Source organism: Grammomys surdaster, unplaced genomic scaffold (assembly GCF_004785775.1).
Source record: "Grammomys surdaster isolate TR1022 unplaced genomic scaffold, NIH_TR_1.0 125934, whole genome shotgun sequence".
Classification (NCBI taxonomy): Eukaryota; Metazoa; Chordata; class Mammalia; order Rodentia; family Muridae; genus Grammomys; species Grammomys surdaster.
Window position 1 is genome coordinate 987,587 of NW_021620757.1, and position 24,333 is coordinate 1,011,919.

Consider the following 24,333-nt stretch of genomic DNA (forward strand, 5'->3'; position numbering starts at 1 on the left):
ACTAACTAATAAACAGGTCACTGCAAACCAGGTTTCCTCAGGGAACAAACTATTTACAAGGCACACCATCTCATATGGCATGGTGTTGGGGGTTCTACACTGGATGTGAGAAACGGAATTTCCTGCATTTGTAATGCTGATGATCACAGCGTTCCAGGAATTACTTATGTAGGTTCTTTCAGACACACCCACTGTAAATTAGTGGTATTAGTTAATGGGCACAATAAAAGTATGACCATTCACTTAGTATTTTCAGACTGTGCCCAAGATCAGAACAATGCATTAGCTTCATTCCCCTGGCACAAGCTCTTTGGTTTGTAACTGTAAATGGCCTTGTACAGTACACATATGCAATGGGAAATTTCAAAACAGAATAATTATCCTGCTTTGTACTGCTCACTACAAAATGGGATGCTTCTAAAACTTCAATTTTCCATTAGTCCGTGCTCAAACTTAAGGATACTTGATTTTCTATAAACTTAAAATAAGCCATAGAAATAACACCCCCAAATCACTTAAATACAGTTGAACACACTTCTCCAATTGCCTACTTGATGTTCCCAGGAGATCTCACAATTACTTCAAATTCACACCACCCAGTTTTCACTTCCTGTAAACCTGCTTTTATATCTATTACCTACCCTTGGTTCAAGCACAATTTATACCCCAAATCCAGCTCTGCATTTGCTTCCTCCTCTCTCCCCGTCACCTGGGACACAGCCGTGTAGTCTTTCTGCACAGGGCTCCTGTCCACTCTTTCCTTCCTTCTCGTACTAGACAGCCAGACTCCTAGCAATACTGCCCAAGGTGCTTCTCATGCTAATTGCTAATGCTTGTCAAGTGCCTCAGATGGGAAGTTGCCAGAGAAGGTTGGTAATACATAATTCTTGATAGAAAATTCAAAATACTTTTAGAATGGAAATTTCTGCTGCTTAGGCCTGCCCCAGTTACCAACTTGCCTTCATAAAGATAAACATCGTTCAGCTTCTTTGAGGATCTCTCCAGAGACCGTCTATCTATACATGAGAACTGTGTGCTTTCTTGAAGTTTAAATACACAAAAATACGTGCATACACAAGCACACAGTAATGTTATGGAATCTTAACTGCTCTATATCTGAGTTTTCTCCCTGAATAAAATGCAAGATTCAGGGCTAGAGAGATGGCTCAGTGGTTAAGAGCACTGACTGTTCTTCCAAAGGTCCTGAGTTCAATTCCCAGCAACCACATGGTGGCTCATAACCATCTATAATGAGATCTGAGTGGCATTGTACTCACATACATAAAATAAATAAATAAATCTTCTAAAAAATGCAGGATTCAGCCTGTATAGTTACACACACCTTATTCAAATGGATGCACTGCATTTTGTGGTGACGTTTTTCATATGTCAATCATCTCTTTTGACATACCTGGGTTCTTTTCATAAGTCAATTATCTCTGATTGACATACCTGGGTTCTTTCCAGTCTTTTGCTATGACAATGTGAAGTCAATGCTCACGTGATGTATCCCTCAACAAGCATACACAGAATAGTTCACTATCAATCATGATTCCAGAAACTGAGGCAGTGAAGGCTTGGAGCAAGACTGAAGCAATTTCTTTACGATCTTTCCTGTGATATGTGTGTCCTGTTTGCATTAACTCCCAGGTTAGAATCTTTCAGAGATTTTTCTACAATCACTTTGAGAATAACGTCAGTTCTTGCCAGTGGACATATCTCTACCCATCACGAAAAGCTTGTTAATTCAGTAATATGAAATGTTACAAAGGCCCTAAGAAGGCACGACTGCTCGTCAGACAGCACAATTGCCCCATCAAACACAGCTCTGCAACACTCGAGTCACCATGAAACGTTGCTTATTGATGGGACTCTGACAAAGAAAATTAACAAAGTTTGCCCAGAAACCAGAACATAACTGGGAAGATGCTTCAGTCAGTAGAGAGCTTGCCAAGCAAGCATAGGGGCAAACATTTATCCCCAGTGCTCACATAAAAACTGAGAGGGAAAGCAGGCTCCTGGAATCCCAGCACTGGGAAGGGGGAAACAGGAGGATTTTGGGGTTACTGGCCAGCCAGTCTAAGCTGAATAGCAAAAAGAAGACAGGGCCACACTAAGAGGAAACAAAGGAGTTCCAGGACTCCTGAAGTCCGTCTTTGGGGTCTCAACATGCTATTTATGTTAAACCCAAGACAACACACACATAACTAAGCAGTCCTGGCCACAGTATGGTCTTGCCCTCTCTCATTGCTTTGGTTCCTGTCTCTCCTGCAAGGTGGTCTGACAAGCTGTCAGAACTGAGTGTGAAATCTCTTTCTTAGAGACAAGTTCCTCCTCTGGCTGGCACCAGGCTTCAGCAGTTTGTCTGCCAGAATAAGATTCCCAGGGAACTCCAATGTTTTAGGAACAACTGTTCCAGACATCTGATAGCCAAGGATGTCTCTCTTTATAATATCCTCTAAGCTCTTAAAAGTTCTGTTACTAGTCTGTTTTCCCTCAAAACAAAAAGACTATCTTTGGCCTAGAGTTCCCTAGCCGTGTATCAGAAGCTTCTGAGACTGCCCTGGGAGGGCTGGTGGACCCTTCCCCCTCAACCCCGATTAGCTAATGCAGCCTGAGTTTCAGGACTATCCGACCACATTAGCTCACCCACCAGCAGGTCTCAACTTCTGAAACCAGTGAGAATGGAGGTCCCAAGCTGGCCGTCACTCAACCTCTCTGCCATCAATGGGCTTCAAATCTCATTAGTCCACTGCAGACCAGGCTGTCAGCTGTCCTGAACTAACACAAACCCATCTCTGTCATCATGAATCAAGATGTGGTCTTGGCCAAGTATAAACTGAGTCCAAGACACAAAAATGGATAAGAAAACAACTTCAACATGGAAAACCTCTCTCCGGCAACATCTAACTTAGTGACTTAATCGGAAAACCAAATTCTTCCCTACAACACTAAGTAAAGTGGCTATTCCCAGTTGCCTAATAAAGACAATTAGCAAGCAGCATATGAATTCATAGTAAACAATAAACAAGTGCTCTAATCATTGCTAACTGGTTCACGGTTCTACATCTGCGTTCTTCATGCTAAATAGATGATGAAGCTGCACCATGAATGGAGAGATCAGAACATCCTATCAACACTGGTGCTCCTTGGAGCTGGAGAAAAACGCCCAGCACTGAGGAGCGTCGGCTCTTCTTGCAAAGGTTCAGTTCCAAGTACCCGTGTGGCAGCTCACAACAATCAGTAACTACAGTTCCAAGGAACTAGACACCCTCTCCTGGTTTCCATGGGTACCAGGCATGCATGTGGTGTGTGTACACACATGCTGGGAAATATTCATACACATAAAGTCATTTCTAAAAAGCAGACCTTTACCAGGTTACTACCATCCCATGAGCCTGAAAATTCTGCCATTCATTCGCATGGAAAGCACACAAAATTTAAATATTAATTATGCTATTGGATGACTACAAAAAAATCTTCCCTGAGTAAGTTGTCTGAACCTCTCAGCCCCTTTAACCTGTTTACTGGAAGGAGGAGCATTCCCAGGGCTTACTGAGGTAATGAGGTGAGACATGAAATGGAACGTAGCTCCATCCTCACTGCTCATTACGGGTTCTACACCAGAGCTCTCAGGGCCAAAGGTATTCCTTGCTGCTGTATAAGAAATACCTTCAACTGCTACGATCTTGTAAGACATCAGGCTTTCCTTAGTACTATTTTAATTATTTTTAACATTCAACACAGAATATAACTATTAAGATACATGTTTAAAACCTAAAGGTTGATTCTTTAAATTGTCCAATGAAGCTAAAATCTGTGAGCTCTGAGATGTGCTGTTCTTCAGATCACGTACTACACGATGCAAGGCCTCTGCCGTTCACAGTCCTCCTGCTTCCTTCAGATGGCTATCGCCTAGCAGGCCCTCTTTAGACAAATCCAGATACTTAACATTCTATTTTTAAGATTATTACTATGGCCAGTAACTCATTTGCCCGCATTAGGCCCCTAGTCCAGGCACCGACATGAGGCAAAAATACTGTCTTTTACAGAGTCCTTCAGTCTGGATTGCAAACAGATACCAGAAATCAGAGCTCACCTACAGGGATATGGGGCCATCGAGTCTTTAACTAAGCCCTTCATTTAGACACATGCACTGAAGTTCAAGTAAACCATGTAGCCCTTCCTCAGAGAATACATCCACGTATGACCCTGAGTAGTCCATTGTACTGCCTGGACGTGTTTAACACCTCTGCAGAGCAGGGTGGCCATAGAGGCTGTGGCTACTGATTCAGTACCCGAGACAGAAACCCTTACCAGTACCCACAAAGTTCTACAAGAAAAGGATGGTTCTTAATGTTTAACTCCATATACTTACAAGGACCAATTGTGGGCTGTGGTGAGTGTGATGTCATCAGCTCACAACCGTGTATTTGGAACGTATAAAGGGCCCTGAACACGAAACATCCACAGGAAATAGATTTATCATTTGTCCCAAGGCCAAGAAGGCTGTGTGGCAGACTACCATTCACTGGACGCTGCAATTTGGCAGAAACGCTAGGGAGGCCAGTCCTCTAAGACAGTCCGCCAAGGTATGAGAAACTTCACCTGGACAGAAATGCCCTATTGGTATTCACAAAATGCCTCGGACTAAAGCCCACGTAGGACACCAGCCTCATGTAACCCTGGCAACCAGCCTAGTGATAAAAAGGAAGAAAAGTAAGGCTGGCCTCAAAATCATGGCAACACTCCTGTCTCAGCTTCTAAGTAGTATGTTAACATACTACTTGGAACCATTCTAAAGTACATGGAACCATTCTAAAGTATTATAAACTATTTTAATCAACATAGGTATAAAATAATTAGGCTGGCTTACTATTAGGATTCTAATATTTATGCAATCAAAGCTGAGACCACTGCAAGCAATCATGCCTGAAAATAATCTGAGTCACCTTGTACGATATAAAAATTTCATGAAGATGCAGATATTTACAGAGATACTTTAAAAACCCAAACATTATAGGGTAAAATAGGGAAATTCTGTGCCTATGCTATAACATAAAATGCTACTGCTTACCCAAAGAAAAGTTAAGTTTATAAATATCATTCATTTGTATATTCAGTTGACAAATATGTACTGGCTTTCCCCTCTGTGCCAAGCTCCAGGCTTGAGGAGTCGGCGAAGTCACAGTGTCTGAAGCCAGAAGGGAATTTGTTTCCGTCAGAGGCTCATTGCTCCCACACAGACACCAGGTCACTGACCCCTCAAAGCCTTCCTGAAGGAGGCTCACTGAGTTCTCGCTGCATGGGATCATGACACAGCCTGTGGCAAGGGGCGAGGTCACTTCAGTCATTCAGTCTGCGCTTTCCTTGACCATCCCAAACCAACAAGAGCCCCGCATTTCATTATCCAACCTTGAGAAGTCCGTCCCAGCTCTGAACCTGGGCCTGTCCGAAGTCTCTGAAAGCCCCTATCTGCTGCTGGGGAAGAAGATGACTGCACAGTTCTAAGAATGGGCAAAGTCCTTACCTCACAACTGGTCTGTTCTAGTAGATGATTCTAGTTAGAAAGTTCTTTTATGTTGAATCGAAGTCAATCCTCTGTAGATTCAACAACACAAACCGATCACCGCTTCTCCTACATAATAAGTCCTCAAATATTCTAAAACCTTTAAAACTTAAAAACATCACCATCACCATCATCATCATCAGGGTGTACATGTATGGAAGTTAGAGGACACCTCTGTAGAGTCAGTTTTATCCTTCCACCGTTACATGGGCTCTGAGGACTGCCAGCCTTGTGTGACAAGATCCGTAACCTTCTGGGCCCGTGTTGCCCGTCTTCCCTATTATAATTATTACTATTATTATTACTTATTTAATTTACATTCCAATCTTTTAATGTAAAAAAAAAAGTCCTTAATGTCATTTACTCCCAAGAATCCCAGGCAGTTTTAGAATATCATCCACCTTCTTTTACATTTCTCTTTAAGATCAGCCCCGAAAATGTACTGTAATATTCCAGATTTGTAGTCTGACCAGCATGTGTGTCCTGCACATCGGGTAGTGTAGCCTAAGATTTTTCACTGAGTTGCTGTACAATAGACAACACTGGTGACCAAGGAGAGGATCACTGTCATCTCCACATAGATTTAAATGACCAAGCAGGGAGGTCAGCAGAGGGGCCGGAGGCTAGACTAAGACGGCACACCCTACATGGGTTCCATGATTTAGAGGCTGGCTTCTCTGCTTCTTGTCTATATAGTAGACACTACGGTAGTATTGCTTCAACGGACTGGTATAAAAAATTAAATGGCCTGTCAGGTGTAAAGCATATAGAACAAGAATCCCTATTATTAACTAGGGTAGGTGACTTGTTTAGGTAAGGGATCCTTCATTTGGGTGATTATCCATGTACCTTTTACATGACACGACATTCTTCCACAGATCACGTGGGAAAAGGCCAGTTTCAGCCTTTTCCTTCAGGATTAAATATTGAGATGTTACTGGATGAAAGCAAACTGACACCTTCTTAGGTTCAAAGGATGTGATGTCCCTCTTCAGAGAGAGACAGCTGAACGTTGTCAACTGAGAGGAAGCCAGAATAAACAGAAAGCAACCACTTCAGAAACAAACTCCCGGGACACTTCTCCTTCCCATTAAACCCAGGCTGCTCTGCCAAAGATGGCATGGATACAGAACTCCTGGGTTGTAAGGCCCACAACAGTATGTTCTCCTTGCTTGATGGTTTCTTTGAATGTAAACACTTTATACTCTCCTGCCAGAATCAGATTCAAATCCAATAGTGGTGTCTTTTCCAGGTACTGTGACCAAACACCTCCCGAGAAGCAAGTGAGGGGAGAAAGGACGTATCTGGGCTCACAGGTTGAGAAGACAACCCCATACAGCAGTCACCAGTCAGCTCTATGGGCATAGGATCAGGGGCCCCCACTCCTATCTTTGCAGAGCAGGGGACAGAGAAAGGAGATGCTAACACTCACTGGGCTTTCTTCTTCTGTTCAGTCTAGGCTCAGTGCAGGGATGATGCAGAACACTTTCAAGGCTATTTAATCTGAGCAACTTAGTAGGACCTTGTCTCACAATAAAATGTAAAATAAAAGTGGGAGTAAGGGAGGGGAGAAGGGGCCACCTCTTTGTGATTATTGGAGATGTGAAGGCCCTAGGCTGGAACCCCAGCATTGGGGGCAGGTGGCAAAAGATGGCAAAAGGCATCATGGGATGTTTGTGTGCAGAGACTCCGGTTAGTTTAGCTGTCCTTAGCATTTTCCTCTGAGCTGTGGGTGAAGTTCCACTCTAAGTGCATCCCCACCTGGGTGTCTTGCTGGGTCACATGCAGGCACCATGTGAGCAGAGGCCCTTATGTTTAGCTCTGAAAGAAGCTAGAAAAAATATGCTATACCACCCAGGGTTCCTCATCCGGGTGGGTGTGCTGAAAGCTGCTTACACCAACTTCCACTTGATTTGGAATCACCTAGGAAACACACCTCTCTTGGTATGAGGCTTCTCCAGAGAGATTCATCAAGAACTTGAGAGACCTCTGACTCAGCCATCAACTGGGATTACAGACCTGGGTCACAAAGTCTGGCCCCTGTCATCTCAGATGATTTAAATACCATTACAGCTTCTTTAAAATGACGACGAATTTACCTGAAGTTTATCTTAATCTTCATTCAAGTTTAAAGGACCCATCAGAACGGCTCCGAAAGCTGTGACCGAGGTAGTATTTAAATCACCTCAAAGCCCTTCATTACTAAATAACATTACCTTAATAATCTATGACTACCATCTCACTGCTAATTGGTTGCTTTTCCCAACCATTCTAATTAACATAGGATGAAAAGTAGACATAGGTCTTCTTTATACCTCTCAAAGACAGGCAGGATGGAATGTTCTCTCAAGATGGAACTCATCTAAATAGCCTTTAAAGTTCCCAAACAGTCATAAGTTGGCCATATAATGCCACTAGGGGAAAAGATGGACGCTACATTCGGAATAAAAGCCACTACCATTGACTAAACTGCATGTGCTCATCACTGTCCTAGGTACTTTATACGTTGTCACATTAATTTGACACTCAGGCCCCTAGGAAGCAAGTACTCCATTGCTGCGGCTCTCAATATACTCGAGGAAATGTGGCTTTAAAGGAACTAACTCATGTGACCACATGTCCATGTGGCCACATAACAGGGTTGAGCTAGAAGCAAAACCCAGTCTGTTCGACTTTATAACAGAAGCTTTTACGCTCTTTCCATCGCAGCAGAATTTAAACTAGAAATAATTTCGTTTATTCATTTAATAGTAAGGATATCTGCAAGTGTCCTTTCCTAGTCCCTGGCTGCAGTACCACCACCTGAAGTCACAAAAAGGTGCTGTCAGTAGGTTTTAATGGCTGCCTGTCACAAAAGCCACTCATAAAACGCTAACATAAGAAGCCCAAGATCATTATAAGACCATTAAAAAATGATGTGTGGGGCTCCTGTGAGGGTACAGTGGAGAAAGGTGCTTGCTGTCAAACCTCATGTCCTGAGTTCAATCCCCAGAGCTTAGGAGTCCTCTGAGATCCACACACCCGTGAGTGTGCCCACACACCTACCCACCCCTATACAAATAAATAAGTGTAATTAAAAAGAATGAGTAAATCTTTAAAATTCGTCTACAAACTTTTCAATTTGTCAACATTGTGAAACTTGGGGAAGAGGAATCCCGCTGTGCTTCACAAGCCAGACCCTGTCAGATCGATGGACATTTTCTTAAAGCTACTGTGATCATAATAGTGCAATACACAGCAGCAGAAAACTGATATGATACCCATGGTGATTTACACAACTGAAGAAAAATCATTAAAGCCCGGGGTAGGGAAGGAAGGTGTGGATTGGGAGAATGCAAGACACAACAGACAGTGTACACACGTCTTAAACCACACCCACAATCACCTGGCTGTAGTCTTGGTGTCCGTGTGCCTCACGGAACTCATAGTTCCTGACCACAGAGGTGAGGATGAGCTGCTTCAGGGCTAAGCTAGTAGCTACGGTGCTCTGTGGGACACTCACAAGAGAAGCCATCTTTGCAAAGATGAGCATTCATTTCCAAGCAAAGCCTAAGTTTTCTATTTTCCAAAACTATTTATAGATTGTCCAAGTATCACCACTTCTTGTCGATAGATGACCCTTAGGGACTTCAGGAAGGGCAGAGTTTGGCCACTCCCAGAGTCTTTAGCCGCAATCCCATCATGCTGCGCCATTAACCTCTGACATGAACCAGCTAAAACGGTGGTGTCAGGAGCAGTCAAGATGATCTAAGAAGACAGGATATTTAAATATTTAAGCAGGAGGGCTGTCAATTACCACTTGAAAACATGCCTTTTGCTCCATTCTATGCTGTGGAAAGTTCTACCAAGTTTCTATTACAGTACAACACTAAGCTGTCTATTTCCCTTTCGGCCTCTACACTGCCAGCCTCATGAACTTCAGAAAGAACAGTTGGTTGATGAAACATCCAAGCCACTAAGTCTTCTCATGCTGGTGGAAACTTTGATCTCGTGTATCAAAACCAAGGAAAGTTCATTCAAGTACAAAGACAGCCATAGTCCCTACACTCAGGGAGGTCATGATAAAAACACAGACTTACCTATGTACAGGGCAGGCTAGGGGCAAGTTCTGCTCATAACAGGGGTAGACAAGAGCAACCGAGGGCAAGGCAGGGTTGCACAAGTGATTTGCATAATCTTTCCAAACCCAGGTGTTTCTGTTTCTTCTGAATGTATCTGCTCTAAGCCCCAGACTGTACCTGAAAATATTCTAACCATTGCACTGTAAACTTTGGTTCCTTTCTTCAGATTAATTCTAGCTCTCTATGGTATAAATAAATAAATAAATAAATAAATCCTTTGTTGGCTACTAGAGGAAGCCAAATGTCTAGTTCCACTGGTAGGAGTAGCAAGGTACTTTCTATCTCAGCCTAGCCTACCCTAACTTGGACATCAAGCAACATTTCAACCTTGAAGGTAAATATGGAAGTTTTATATGTGCAGATAGATACAGACATAATCTCCATTTCTGATTTTCTCTGCTTATCATAAATGCCAATGATATAATGGGAAGTCAATTTATATTTTGTAAATGAAAGAAGCAGAAGAATTGGAGAAGTAGTGGGATTTCTACAGTCACAGGGAGAAAGCCACCACCACACCACAGCCTCAGGAAGGGTAGACAGAATGGCACATATGAGCCAGACAGTGGAGAGAGGTCACGGACGTTACACTCCTCCTGTTTACTGGCGCCTGCTTGGATAATAGCAAAGCTATCTCTGTCTTTTAGCCTCAAACACTGAGCCTAGAGAGAAAGAGAAGCTATAATCTTCTGAGGCTTCAAGCACCCAGCATTATCTTCACCCCTCTGCCCCAAGGCCTTGTAAACCACCACTCTGGACCAATCCATTTGCTTGCTCTCTATTAATTGAAAGACCATTCTATAAGCACAGAGAATATAGGCATTACTAAAGCCAGTCGTTAGTGGATGTTGTTTACAGGTCCCTGAGGCTGTCTCTCCGCAGAAGCTATGCCAAATAAGCCTTCCAGGGCTCCCACTCACAGCCACACAACCTTGTCTGTGAGTTCACTGAGAAAATGGAACTATCTGGGCTTGAAACGCACACGCTTGCTGCCCACGCCTGCCTCCTCCGCTCTGTGCTCACTCCACACAGCGCCTCTTACACCCATCAGCTCACTCAGCAATCCTGCTCCAAAACAGCTCCTTCGGATCTTCATATAAACACACTCAAAGTCTGGTTCTAAAGCACAGTGAAAAGAAGCAACAGAACCACAATGCTCTCAGCACCCAAACACTCCCGGCTCCTAACGGCCAAGCCTCAGGAAAAAGCCTGCTGCCACACTCCAAATGAACAGCCTTAACGCACACCACCCCACCCTGAAAAACCACCCACAGTCACATGACCACGCAAGCCCCAAGTTCGCAAATTCGAGTCACCTCTCAGTTCTTCCCGGACCTGCCCTCGCCACAGCACCTGACATTTAGCAACTTCCATCTTGAAAGTGTCTGGTGCTGGGTTCTTATTACATCACCGCCTGTGTGATGCTACTTCTTCACTGAAGATGCTCTTGCTCAGTCTTCTGGTCAAACCTTACATTTTAACATTTTCCCAGGATTCTATTCTTGGCTTTCCTCTTCTCAAACTCAACTCTCCCTGGGGAGAAGGAGCGGCAAAGCACTGTTTACACTATGAATTATCCCACATGCCCATAAATCAATAAGACAGAATCTGAGTCCACTCGCTTCCTCTCCAGGCTCATCTCCTCGCCAGTGCTCACCTCTGTCAGGGTCCTCTCTGTTTGCTTACCTGGGTGTCCCGTGATCTCTGCACCTAACCACCAGACACTGGTGTCGGTGGCGGAGATTTCCTGGTGTGAGGGTTGGAAGTATGGGTAGGTGTGATGACTTAGCAAAAGCAATGTATCACAGGGGAGCTAAAAAGTGTGTCACCGAGTGAAGAGCCACAGCAGCTTCTAGAACTAAGGAAAATCTAGAGGGAGATTTACATATGCAAATATATATATTTATTGGTATCTATATATATCTATTTACTGATTATATATATATAAATTGTTAAAATTTCTCTGCTTATCATAAATACTGGAGATATAACAAGAAGTTAATCTATATTTTGATTTTCGAAAGAAGCAGAAGAATGAAACACGAGGAAGGATTTCAAGAGCCACAGTCAGGCGGAGCAGGAAAGCTGAGTCCCAGCAAGCTGCCGGGCAAGGGGTACACAGTATGCACACTGCAGGGCAGGGTGTGGAAGGCCAGCATCAGAACACTGAGAGGGACTGTACAAGATTTTAATGACTGAGTGGAAGGTAGAATTTGCAGGTGATGGCGAATAAGCTAGTCCCCTGAATCAATGCAATTTTTCATTAGAAAAGAGACAGGAACAGGAGGGCCCTCTTCAAGAGTCTCCTGATGAATTACCTAAGTGGGGAGAAAGGGAAACTTGAACTCCAGCAACTGCCCGTGGTAGCAGCTGTGGTAGCAGCTGGAATGAGCCTAAGGGGAGAACATGGTATTCTTTAAAACAGCAGAGACACAGCAAAGGTTTCGTGAACTTGAGAACAGTAGAGCGAAATAAGTGATTAAGAGAAGTAAAAACCTTTAAAAACACAAAAATTAAAGAGCGAAAAGGAAAACAAATTTCTGTCTGTCTGTCTGTCTGTCTGTCTGTCTGTCTGTCTGAAACACAGTCTCACTGCGTAGCCCAGGCTGCCCTGGAATACATGGTAATCCTTCTACCTCTTCCTCCCACATGCTAGGATTAGTGATAGATATGAGTGACTGTGTGTGTGTGTGTGTGTTATGTATGGATATATTTTAAATATACATATTCAAAAATATATATTTGAAAAACATTTAAACCCCAGTTTACTGAGCCATATATTTGGAGTTAGAACATAAAACATATTTATCAGAGTTCACTGTGTCATAGAATGTAAAACATATTTATCAGAATTGATTGTGTCGTTAAGGACCAACCCGAGCATCTGCACATGCTTAGTAAAAGCCTCCCCGAAGGCCTTGTACAGGGAACGTAACCACACCTACCGTAAAGCTGTTGTTGGCATTTTTTGTGCTTGCTTCAGCGACACTGGCATCTGAGAGGTCAACTTCATCAAATATCAAGGACTGTTGACAGACAAGAACACAAACACGTTACACGGGACTTCAGCTCTGGGCTCTTCGGTATGCTTTCACTATCAGCCCGTGACTACAATGATGTCAAGAATTAGGAATCAAAAGTGAGAGTGAACTTAGGGACACTGCATGACTTTGTCTCAAGAAGAATGAGTGAAACCATGAAACATGGCTGCCCTATGAAGCTATCCAACCTCCCCACAAATGACTGGTGTCCTCTGAAGGCCTATCTGCCATGGTTATGGAGCAGTAACTGAGGGACGGACACACACACATACACACACACAAGCTTATGGCCCACAGGTTTGGTGAGTGTAGACTGAGAACTAGCCCTGGCCCAGATCTTGGTGATATACTGTATGCTTTAGATCTTGCTGTCCTTGTCTACTAAAATGTGTATAAGTCGGATGGTGACAGTGCTTGGCAACAGAAAACCCTGTCTGTTTCTTTCAAACTCTTAAACATTATTTCTATCAAAAAGTGTCAGTGACGAAAGCTCCATCTCGTACATGGGACTAAGGGCCACTTAACGGGACATACAGCCCAAGTCACAGGCAACCAAGAAGTTAATGTTTCTACAGAGGAATGTGCAAAGACATGAGGGAGCCGGACCAGGGACAACCGTCAACATCAGACTTTTAAAATAAGATTATGTTGTTATTACTTTAAAATAAGTATCCAGCTATTCCTTCTACTGCTGTTCCACAGACTAACAATTAGGTTTCTTGACTGGTTGGTTTTTCAGCTTCTACTAATGACTCTACTGATTACATCAGGAACATACATTTTTGAAAATGAAAATGATTAGTTCTCTGGCACCCTAATGTCTACTTTTCAGGCAATGTTAAAATATCTGTTTTAATATGGATCTTTTTCCCTAACTACATTATTGCTTCATTCAACTGCTACATAGAAATTATTTCATCTCAATTTTATTACAATGTGTTTTTTACTCTTAACTATTACCATAATGAAGGGATTATTTATGTCCTGGATTCTGAAAACACTCAGCATGCACGGTCTTCAGCTTTCTCACAGCAGCACATGATAGCCAGAACCACACTGTGAATTGTGCATGAGTTGGGCTGTGAGCTTATATGTGACCCCAGAATGTAAATTCCTAATAGCTATAACAACCTTCACTATCTTATAGTCAGAAAAAATTTAAAAGGGAAAGGGAAAAGACTCAAAGTTTTGAATTTATTTTAAGTTGTTTATAACTTATTTTAATTAGACAGAAAAAGAAAGGAGAATCAACAATATTAGATAATCTTAGGCCCCCATAAGATTATCCCTCAAGAATAAGTCTGACTCGGGAGGCAGAGGCAGGCAGATTTCTGAGTTCGAGGCCAGCCTGATCTACAGAATGAGTTCCAGGACAGCCAGGGCTACACAGAGAAACCCTGTCTGGAGAGAAAAAAAAAAAAAAAATAGGTCTGACTCAATAGCTCCCTCTTGTGGTGGGGTGCAAGATGACCACATTTATAATAAATCCATTATGAGGATAGTTAGGCTATTACGAGGATTCAAGACAAATGCAGCTTGTACAACTGAGGCTTTAGATTTAGTCACAGCATGCAGTGCTTGAGAGCAGTCTTCTTGAGTTACCTTGGAGTCTTTTGCATAATAAAGTGTCCGTCCTCGAAGCTTGAAGTATCTCTTTTTCCACCTTTGGAAAGAGCTGGTTTGCTTCAGAAGTTGTCCTTCCTTAATACTGGTCTAGGGACAAAACAGAAACACAATGACAAGACGAAAATGAAACCCCAAACCAGATTCCACTCAGAATCAATGACCCAAGCTCATTAGCATTCTGCACACCGTGGCTTACACCTTACAAATTACGAGAGACTATTTTGTTCACATCACAGGTCATTCAGGAGAATGTACATAAAGTACCAGAAAGTAAAAGCGAATTTGACATGGTTCTCAAAGATTATTTACAGGTAGAATTGGCTACTGACAGCTTCTGGGAGACCGAGAGTCACTGACTTCAGCTGTGTACCTCTTGGGGAATCTACCAAGCTATGCCGGACAGTGTCACAAAACAAAACAAAACAAAACAAAGACATGAATGTAAGAAAGAGACTTGTTGAGAGAGAGGACTCATTTAAGGAGATAAAGAAGGCAGGAGTAAGAATAGCCAGAATTCATCAATGAAACTGTCTAAGAAAAAACTTAATGTAACAAAAGAATTCTTTGTAGGCTGTTTAAAAGGTACATGCACACAAACTGCCATCTGCAGGAGAGTAACTTCACACAGCTTACATAGAGTGAGGATGTTAGAGGCACCGGGTCATAAGCTGATTAGTAAAGCAAATGACCTCTGCATCGAGAAACATGTTTAACTCCTGGCTTCAACACAGGTAACTGATGAACCCAGACAAGTCTTGAATGTCCTCATATTCATTTGTACAAAGGGTATAGAGCCAGGATATAACAGACAGCCTAGTATAGTACACAACAGATGCTTGTTCCTATAGCTAAGGCAGATGCAAAGCACTCCATGTGGTGGCCCAGAGAAGAACGCATCAGCAAACCCACGTGGGAATCAAGGATGTCCTCCCTGAGGAAGCCTCTGCAGAAGGCCTTTATACAACAAAATCAGCATATTGGGATATACAAAGGTAGAGATGTTGGGATCGGCAATGTCCCTGAAAGGCTCACACGTTGAAGGCTTGGTCACCAGTGCAGCAGTGATTGGAACAGATGTCAGTCATGAGGGCCTGAACTTGACTAATCCATTGATCTATTCCTGAGCCATTAGGAGACAGAATGGGGCCTACCCGGAAACAGTAGGTCATTCATTGCTGGAAGGTTGGGGGCACAAAAAACGGATACATTTTTGTCCCCAATGTCTCAGCCTCTGTGTCCCTTGGCTCAGCCATGTGCTCCTTTCCACAATACTCCATCTCACCTCAGGACACAGCAATAGACTCAAATGACCACCGGCTGAAACTTCTAAAACTTGTGAACCAAAATAAGACCTTTCCTTCTTTCAACTCTTCTCCCCAGGGATTTTGTCACAGCAGTCAAAAGCAGATTCACACAGACGTAAGACAGCACAGACATCTGGGGACTCTTCTGAGAGCATTCTGTAACAAACGTGTGTAAGTGTTTCAACAGGGCAGCAGGACATGTGTCTGGAAGAGGTGGGCAGGCCTCTGTGACTCTGGACTGGATTCTGCTGAGTGCTTTATAGAATGTCAGTTCACTTCTACCGTCTGCAGCCACACACTTAGACGTCTCTCACTGCACACACCTAGTCTCCGACTCTTTCTTGAGCCCTCCATTCACAATCACCCTTTTGCTTTTACTTGGGAAAACATGGGCCGGGGAGGATGTTCACATTCGTTCTAATACATGTTTATATGTTGATGTGTGCCCATATGTGTGCACGTGTGTGCACGCGTGTAGAGGCCAAATGATATTTGGTGGGTGTCATTCTTCAGGGTCCATCCACCATTTCACTGGCCTGGAGCACACCACACAGACTGGCCTGGCTGACCAGTGAGCCCCAGAGGTCCTTCTGTCTCTGCCGCCCCAACTCTGGGATCAACAGCACACCACTAGGTCCAGGTCCCTTCAAGCCTTGACCTCAGTGAGACTCATCTCAATGACCACCAGTTTGAGACGGCAATATGTTCTTGTTCTCTGTGTTTTCCCGCTGTAATCTTACTTCACAAAACATGTTCCAAAATCTATTTTTCTTATTTTACAATCTGTATTAAAATATAAAGGCCCAGGGTTTATTTTATGTAATGAAAATTTAATATTGCACTGTAATTGGAAGAAGACAAGAAAAGAAGAGGAAGGTGGTATGACATGAAACTTGTCCTGAGGAGATGCATCGCAACAATCTTCAAGAGACCCACTGGGAAGGGGTCCAGGGTGGCTCACACTTATTCTGAATTCAATCTGAGAACAATAATGCTACAGCCTCTAAGGCAAAAACAATGCAGAAAACCAAAGGTCTAAATTGCACCACTAACTGCACATGGGAGTATTTTAAATGCCTGCAAATTAGCTCTCAGGTGGTAATGAAATCTTTATGAATGACTGAGATAAAACCTTGTCCGATTTCAGGATTTATTTGCAAGATATATAAAAATGCTTTATGTTATCAACGAGCTAGAAAACCTGAGAAAACTTTCTCGTTCGGTAAAGTAATGAGGTCATGTTAATGTTTACTTTGATTTTCAGTCAGACGTCTACTTTGCAGTGTGCTCTAAGCATCCACAGGGAAATCACTGCAATTTAATGGTAACAAAGTACTTCTGAAACTTCAGTACCAGAGAAACCAGTCTAGAATCAGCCAGATTTCAAGCCAGGCTCTATGACACTAACATAACAGTGCAGAACTAGGTCACTCTACTTCTTTTACAGCCACATTTTCTATCAAAAAAAAAAAAGCCAGAACAATACCAATTTTACAAGTTTGTTGCTTCTAGGTTCATGAAACAATAACATTTGCAGAACACTTAGCACAGTATCTGGGCTACAGAAAGTCTCGGTAAGCAGCACCAAGTATTATTATGATGATATCATTATGCTATTAAGTTCAGACAGTATTTTCCAGGCATGAACTCTAAGAGCTTCTTGGAAAAGGTAACTAAGTGTTTGCCAGCCACTGTCAGGACAAATAACAGCTGGAGCAGACAGAAAGGACCAAGACATGAAGGTTCAGGAGATGAGAATCTGGATCTGCCAGCCTCGGAAGGGGGACCTTCCTTTTATTATGAGTGTAAAGGCCTAGTGAAATGTCTGAAGCAGCTAAGTAGCTTCTACAGAACGTGCTTGACCTCAGCAAAGCCAGGAGACTTCATCTCAGGCAGCAAAAGGCAGAAAACAGGTCAGAATGAGGCTGTAAGGAGAATGGGGGTTGGGAGTGGGGCTAAGTCCCACTTTTATATTCCTAGGAGGAATGCAATGGAAAGGCTAACACACTACAGTGGACAGGTGAAAACCTAGACTCCACCCTGAAGTCAAGACCTCCCAGGAACAGCTCTGATCTGCTCTCAGAAGCCAGCATGCCAAGATCAGAGAAAGCGGTGACCACGCACTGGGGTTACCACCGTCACAGACCCTACCAGCTCACATTCTGGGCCTTCCTTATGTTGCACAAGCAAGGTGGCTCATCTCAAAAGCTCTCCTAGGACCTGAACAGAATGTTATAAATCATGAAGAGACTCTTGCTTAAGGAGGCAGCATGGTAAGATGTAACAGGTCACATGACACCATGTGGCACACATCCCCTATCCCTCTCCCACCTGCTGTATCTTCTTCTACCTCTTAGCCTTTCCCTTCAGTCAACCAAACTGCATATATAACTTCTGCTAAAAACCTAAAATCCAACTGTGAAGAACTAGCATCTCTTATCAAGATCATAAGGCTCTTACCAACACAATCAATTCTGATAAATATGTTTTACATTCTAACACCAAATATATGATCAGTTATTAGCTCCGTTAACTTGCATTTTAATGTTTTTCAAACATATAATTTTGAATATGTATATTTAAAATACATTCATACATAACACACACATGTGTGCACACACATGCACACAAAATAAAACAAAAAACTTGCACCTTAATAGTTTACAATTGCTGAACAATAGTTTCCAACCTTAATCTATCCTGTTTCATAGCCTGCAGCTTCAGAGGTATAACTATGACTCATGAAAGGACAGCATCAAAAAAAGGTTAAGAGGGAATGTGGAAAGAAAGACATTATTCAGTACAGTAGTGTGGTGATTTGAATAAGAATGGCCCCCATAGGCCACCATATTTGAATGCTTAGTCATCAAGGAGTGGCACTATTTGAAAGGATTAGAAGGATTGGAAGGTATGGCCTTGTTGAAGGAAGTGCATCCGTCTCTGGGGATGTGGGGATGGCTTTGAGGTTTCAAAAGCCCCATGCCAAGCTCATTGTTCAGTCTCTCTCTGTCTTTCTCTCTGTCTCTCTGTCTCTCTGTCTCTCTGTCTCTCTCTCTCTCTCTCTCTCTCTCTCTCTCTCTCTCTCTCTCTCTGCTTGTGGATCAGGTTGTAGCTCTCAGCTGCTTCTCCAGCCCCATGCCCGTGGGACACTATGCTCTCTGCCATGATGATATGATGATAATGGACTGTAAGTCAGCCCTAATTAAATGCTTTCTGTTTTTACAGTCACTGTGGTCCATGGTGTCTCTCACAGCAATAGAACAGTGACTAAGACATGAGGAGGGACCATCAATGACTGCACTTATGAAGGCTCCAGTGGGTGATTTAGGGTCAGTCAGTCTTTATAGAAAGGTTAACTCAGTATTTATGTTTAAGATGGGAAGTGTGGCCTACAGCTGAGTTGCTTGCATGTTTCATAAGCTTTTCAGTGGACACCTGTTCTGTTTTATGGTTCACCTAAACCATAAAACAGAGGACATCCACAAAGCCAAAGGACTTACATGTTTTCTCCTTTGTTCATGATAGAAGACACAGCCTTGTCTTGATTTGAAAGCAAAATGTGCAAAAATAAATGCTTCATAGCTTATCTAGAAATGACATGAAAAATATTGCTGTTTTTTTAGTGAAGAAAATTGCTGGGCAACGGTGGTGCACGCCTTTAATCCCAGCACTTGGGAAGCAGATGTAGGCGGATTTCTGAGTTCGAGGCCAGCCTGGTCTACAGAGTGAGTTCCAGGACAGCCAGGGATACACAGAGAAACCCTGTCTCAAAAAAAAAGAAAAAGAAAAAGAAAAAAGAGAAAAAGAGAAAAAAGAAAGAAAGAAAAGAAAATCAATTTTGTATAGCCTATTTCAACATAAACAAAAGTTGATTTTTTTTGGGGGGGGGAACTCTCTTGTCTGAAAGGAGTATGACATATTAGTATACAAGCAAAAAGACTGCTTTTTGCAAAGATAGAGAAGAGATTCAGGAGTGGGGCATCTTACCCTACTGCTTAACTATTTCCTATGGGCACATTAATGGGAAAGAAGAGAATTACTGCCTTCCAGTTGCATGTCCACTGATAACCAGGCGCCAGTGGATAACCAAATCCAACAGCCATAGATGGCTGACTAAACATGGATCACACAACAAAAGCAAAAGTCGTGAAGAGGACCAGTAGGGAGGACGGGGGAGCTGGGAGGAAGATAAGAAAGGATGGGAAAGAGAGAAGAACCAAGATGTGTGTATAAAACTGCCAAATAACTAACTAAAGATCATATTGTTAAGTGATAGAACTATACCAAACACTTCTAAAATGTTTGCATGTGAGTGTTAAGGCGGTAAATTTTATGTTCTGCGATTCCTAGCAAAATAAAAAAAAAAATTTACAAGAATATAAAATGCAGCTAATAGTTCAAAAAGCCATCGGAATAATAATGCCTGTGGCAAAATATTCTTGTAAAGGGGGCAGTGTCCGTATCTATTTTAAAACTGGTAATAGGACAGAGACCAAAACCACAGTGAGGGCCAAAAGCCATCTCTCTCTCCAATCCAAGCCCAAACACTCACTGCCTGGCATTTCTTCTAGGGCTGCCTTTCAGACCAGACAGGGCCACTGTGGAGGCCACATGAAAACAGGCTCAGGCAGGATAGCTGTAACCCTAAATTAGTTACTACTAATATGTCTTCTTGAAATTGTTGCTGTTTCTTTCACATACAAATTATTACCTTTCACTCTAAAACCGTTTTAAATCATACAGGATAGCCATGTCCCTCTGTTACAGTCTCATTTCCAGACACTTTGAGGAGACAAGCCCGTCAATCCTTTGTTTACTACCAAGGGGAGACGGAAGGAAGGGAGCTCAGGGAGTACCACCCTGCCAAAGCATCTTAAGTCACTTGTGGGAGAATCCTAGAATCCTCGGGTATAGACAGTGTGAAGACAGTGTAAACATCTAATTTATTCTAAGATTAAATCATTGAGAAATTCAAATCATAGCAGTACAAATATTGCGATTTTTGTAAAGTTCTATTTAAGATAATGAAGAGCTAAATACAATACATAATTGAAAGTTTTTTTTCTGGAAGATAAAGAAATCACAAACAGATCTATTTTTCTTACACAAACACTATTTCATGAAGACACAAATAACCTACTTCACCCTTCCCCTGACCATTAAGAAAAATTTCTAAAGTGAAACCCTGACTATTTTATGCCTTTGCTGCCTGCAACTACCAAATCCACACCCCCACAGGCATCAGAAAAGACTGGGTGTGATGTTCTCCAGCCTCTTACCCATGACATCTAGGCTCCTTTTGCTTTAGACCTCCTCCTTTAATCTGTCTATCTTGAAATCTGACAATCCCACCTCAGATGCTCACTGTGGCTCCCTGGAAAGGCTCCCCAACCCGAGGATGGAATCCCTCTCCCCACCTCTGTTTCCCCAGTCCAACCTCATACTATGCGTGATGGCAGCTCTTACTCTAAATGTCACTGACATCCTAATTAAGCCAACTTTTCTGAACAGAAGGCACCAATGATTTGACCCAGAGATGGGCCCAGTGCATGCTGCAGTACTAACCTGCCACACAAAGGTTTCTCCTGATGGAACTACTGCACATCTGCTGCGGGGTAACTAACCACTTCCTGATTAGACTTGAAGTCTGCTCCCACAGGAGGGAACTGCTGTGCTGTATCATCATCCCAGATTACACTACAAAGCTCTAACAGTTAAAACAGCATGATGTTGGCATTAAAATAGACACGTTCATCTCGGCAACAAAATTGAAGACCCACCTACAGGCACCTGATTTTTCCAAAGAGTCCAAAAACACAGTGGAGAAAAGACAGAGTCTTCAACAAACAGTGCTAGTCAAACTGGCTGACCCCATGTTGGAGAATGAAAATAAACCTTGTGTAAACAGAGCTCTCAAAAGACAAAACACAAATGGTGGAGAACCAGTCTGCAAAAATGTTCAACATCCTTGGACATCAGGGAAATGCAAATTGAAGCTACTTTGAGATTGCATCTTCCCCCAGTCAGAATGTCCAAGATCAATAAACAAAGGGCAGCCCACGCAGGTAAGGATGTGGGGTGTGGGGAACATTCATTCATTGCTGGTGGGGTACAAACTGGTAAAGCCACTATGGAAATCAGTGTGGGGGTTTCTCAAGAAGCTCATCTGCATCTGCCTCTGTGGGACCAGAACCTGCCACAGTGCTCACAGTAGCTTAGAATAATTATTCAATGGCCAAGCGAGCATGAGCGAAGACTGGCATTCAAATAACACTGCCCAAACAGCTGTGTGGGAAACCTGGAGCTGTGGGCTGTCTTAGGATCTGTTCAGACACAGCCTGGGCAGGAAAGCTGGCTACACTCTGAGGACTAAAGCCAGGGTGGTTGCTTTGTAGCCAGCCTGTCTTTTTCATAAGCAAATGCCCCTGTGGCCAGTGTAAGTAGCTGATTGTTGAATAATCTGAAGTTTATGCAAAAATTAGAAGCCATTCTGTTTTTCTGCACTACTACTGGCTCATCATTAAGGGAAGCCTTCTGTCTCATCAGCATGAATATCATCGTCGTTGGGTGATGTATGAAGGAGACATGCCTGTGACGTATGTAAGGTACTCAGTCACGCTGGTAGAATACCTACAAGGGAGGAGAGGTTTGTTTTGGCTCAGTTGAGATACAGTCTGCCATGACTGTAAGCTTCAGAAAGGCCATGCCACGAAGCTGCAGTAGTTCCCTCCATGGCAGCAATGGCAATGGCAGCAGGAGCCTAGGGCTTGTTCATATCCCAGCACATCAAGAAACAGAGAACTGAGCAAGAAGCAGAGTCTGAGCCAGGAGAGGTAGTGATGCCTGTGGTCTCAGTATGCAGGAGGCAGAGGCAGGTAGATCTATGTGAGTTCAAGACCAGCCAGTGCTACACAGTGAGACAGTGTCTTCCATAAAAGAAGAATTGGGGAGGCAGGGTGTCAAGCTACAACACTCACCTCTGGAAACTCATCCACACCAGCCAGGCCCTCTACCCCAAAGTTTCCACAATTTCCTAAAAGAGTAGCCAGAAACCAGGGTTCAGACACATAATAAGCCAGAGGCAGGGGGTTGGGGGAGGGTGGCATTTTACACTCGAATCCTAACAAGTAGCGTAAGAGGAGATATCATTGTAAAATGTGTGTGGCAACTATTTTATCTGTAAAGTGTGTACAGCAACTGCTATTTGTAGATAGTAAAATTATAAGGATAGTAGATTTCTATCCCTCCTTATTTAACCAACATTTATATATCCAATACATAATTTTGCCTGTCGGGTGGTCAAATACAAACTACAAAGGAGGGCCTGTTTCATGCCATATCTCTAAAACTAGCAGTCAACCTTCGTGGGGCTGAGAAGACAGTTGTCTCACTCACAGGTGGAGAGTGCTTGCTGCTCTTCCAGAGGACACAAGTTTGGTTCACAGCACCCATATTTGGCAGCTCACAGCTGCCTGTAACTACAGGAGGCTTTGGTGCCCTCTCCTGGTCTCTGAGGACACCTGCATGCATGTGGAATGCCATCACATAGACACATGCATACACACATGAATAAAAATTAAAAAATCGTTTTTTAAAAAGGAGTCTGTCTTCATTGTACATTTGGACCTTGGTGAATCATAGTGTGTTTTTTTTCCTTTCTCGACACTTTTGTGTGATCATAAAACACTGTTTTTCCCTCACGAGCACAGGCCTTGGAAGGTAAAGCACTCGATCTCACCCCAATTCCTCTTGTCAATCTCTTTCATCAGTCACTGGGAAGCTGCTTCCAGCCTGGCTCTTCCTTCACTCTGAGTTTGCCCTTCCCTTCCTTTAGATTTCAAGCCTACTTAACTTTGCACCTTGCGGCCTTCTCTCCCCTTTGAAATTTTATCTGCCATGAATGTCCTGCTTTTTCTTTTTAAAAAAGTAAATTCAAGCTGAGAATGTGATTCTGTCATAGAGCACTTGCCTAGTATTGCTGAAACCCGAAGTTCAATTTCCTAGTATGATATAATAAATAATAGATAGATAGGTAGATAGAGAGAGAGAGAGAGAGAGAGAGAGAGAGAGAGAGAGAGAGAGAAAGATACTAGCCTCCTTATTAAAATAAGTCTCTGTATATTACTTTCAGTTCTATTAAATACTGTGGCTGTTTCCATCTTTTTGTTCATCAGTACAAGGAAGACTTAAAATAATAAAAAAAGAAAATCTTACTTCATCTGGTGGGCTTGAGTCAATACATCAGACAGGTAAAGGAATCTACACGTATTAAGATCTATGTCAGCCTGACATCTCACGTCTATAATCAGGAAGCGGGGGCAGGAAGATCACAAGTTGGTGGCCAGCCTGGGTGAGCTCTGTAAAAGGTATAGTTAATTCAGTATTTTGTGTTCTTGTATATATGCATATTATTCAATGTGTGCATTTACTCTTACCTAGCTTTAAACAGTTTAAATTTAGTCTGGGGTTTGAGAGATGGGCTCAGTGGTTAAGGGTACTGACTGCTCTTACTGAAGACCTGGGTTGGTTCCTAGCATCTACATGGAGGTTCACAACCACCTGTAACCAAATTCCAGGAGATCTGATGCCCTCTTCCAACCTAAGTAAGCTCCTGATCACCCCTCTCCCTCTCCCTCTCCCTCTCCCTCTCCCTCTCCCTCTCCCTCTCCCTC

At 42.8% G+C, this 24,333-nt stretch overlaps 1 protein-coding gene across 2 annotated transcripts in view; it reads right to left on the reverse strand.

Moving 5' to 3' along the window:
• Positions 1-24,333, reverse strand: part of Dgkh (diacylglycerol kinase eta) — a 154,602-nt gene that overhangs the window by 74,369 nt on the left and 55,900 nt on the right. For both annotated transcript variants that reach the window (XM_028752704.1, XM_028752703.1), the window contains exons 2-3: positions 14,334-14,444; positions 12,636-12,716 (exon numbers count right to left, since the gene is read on the reverse strand). In XM_028752704.1, the coding sequence (XP_028608537.1) occupies positions 12,636-12,716; positions 14,334-14,444 (192 nt within the window). The remainder of the gene's footprint in view (positions 1-12,635; positions 12,717-14,333; positions 14,445-24,333) is intronic.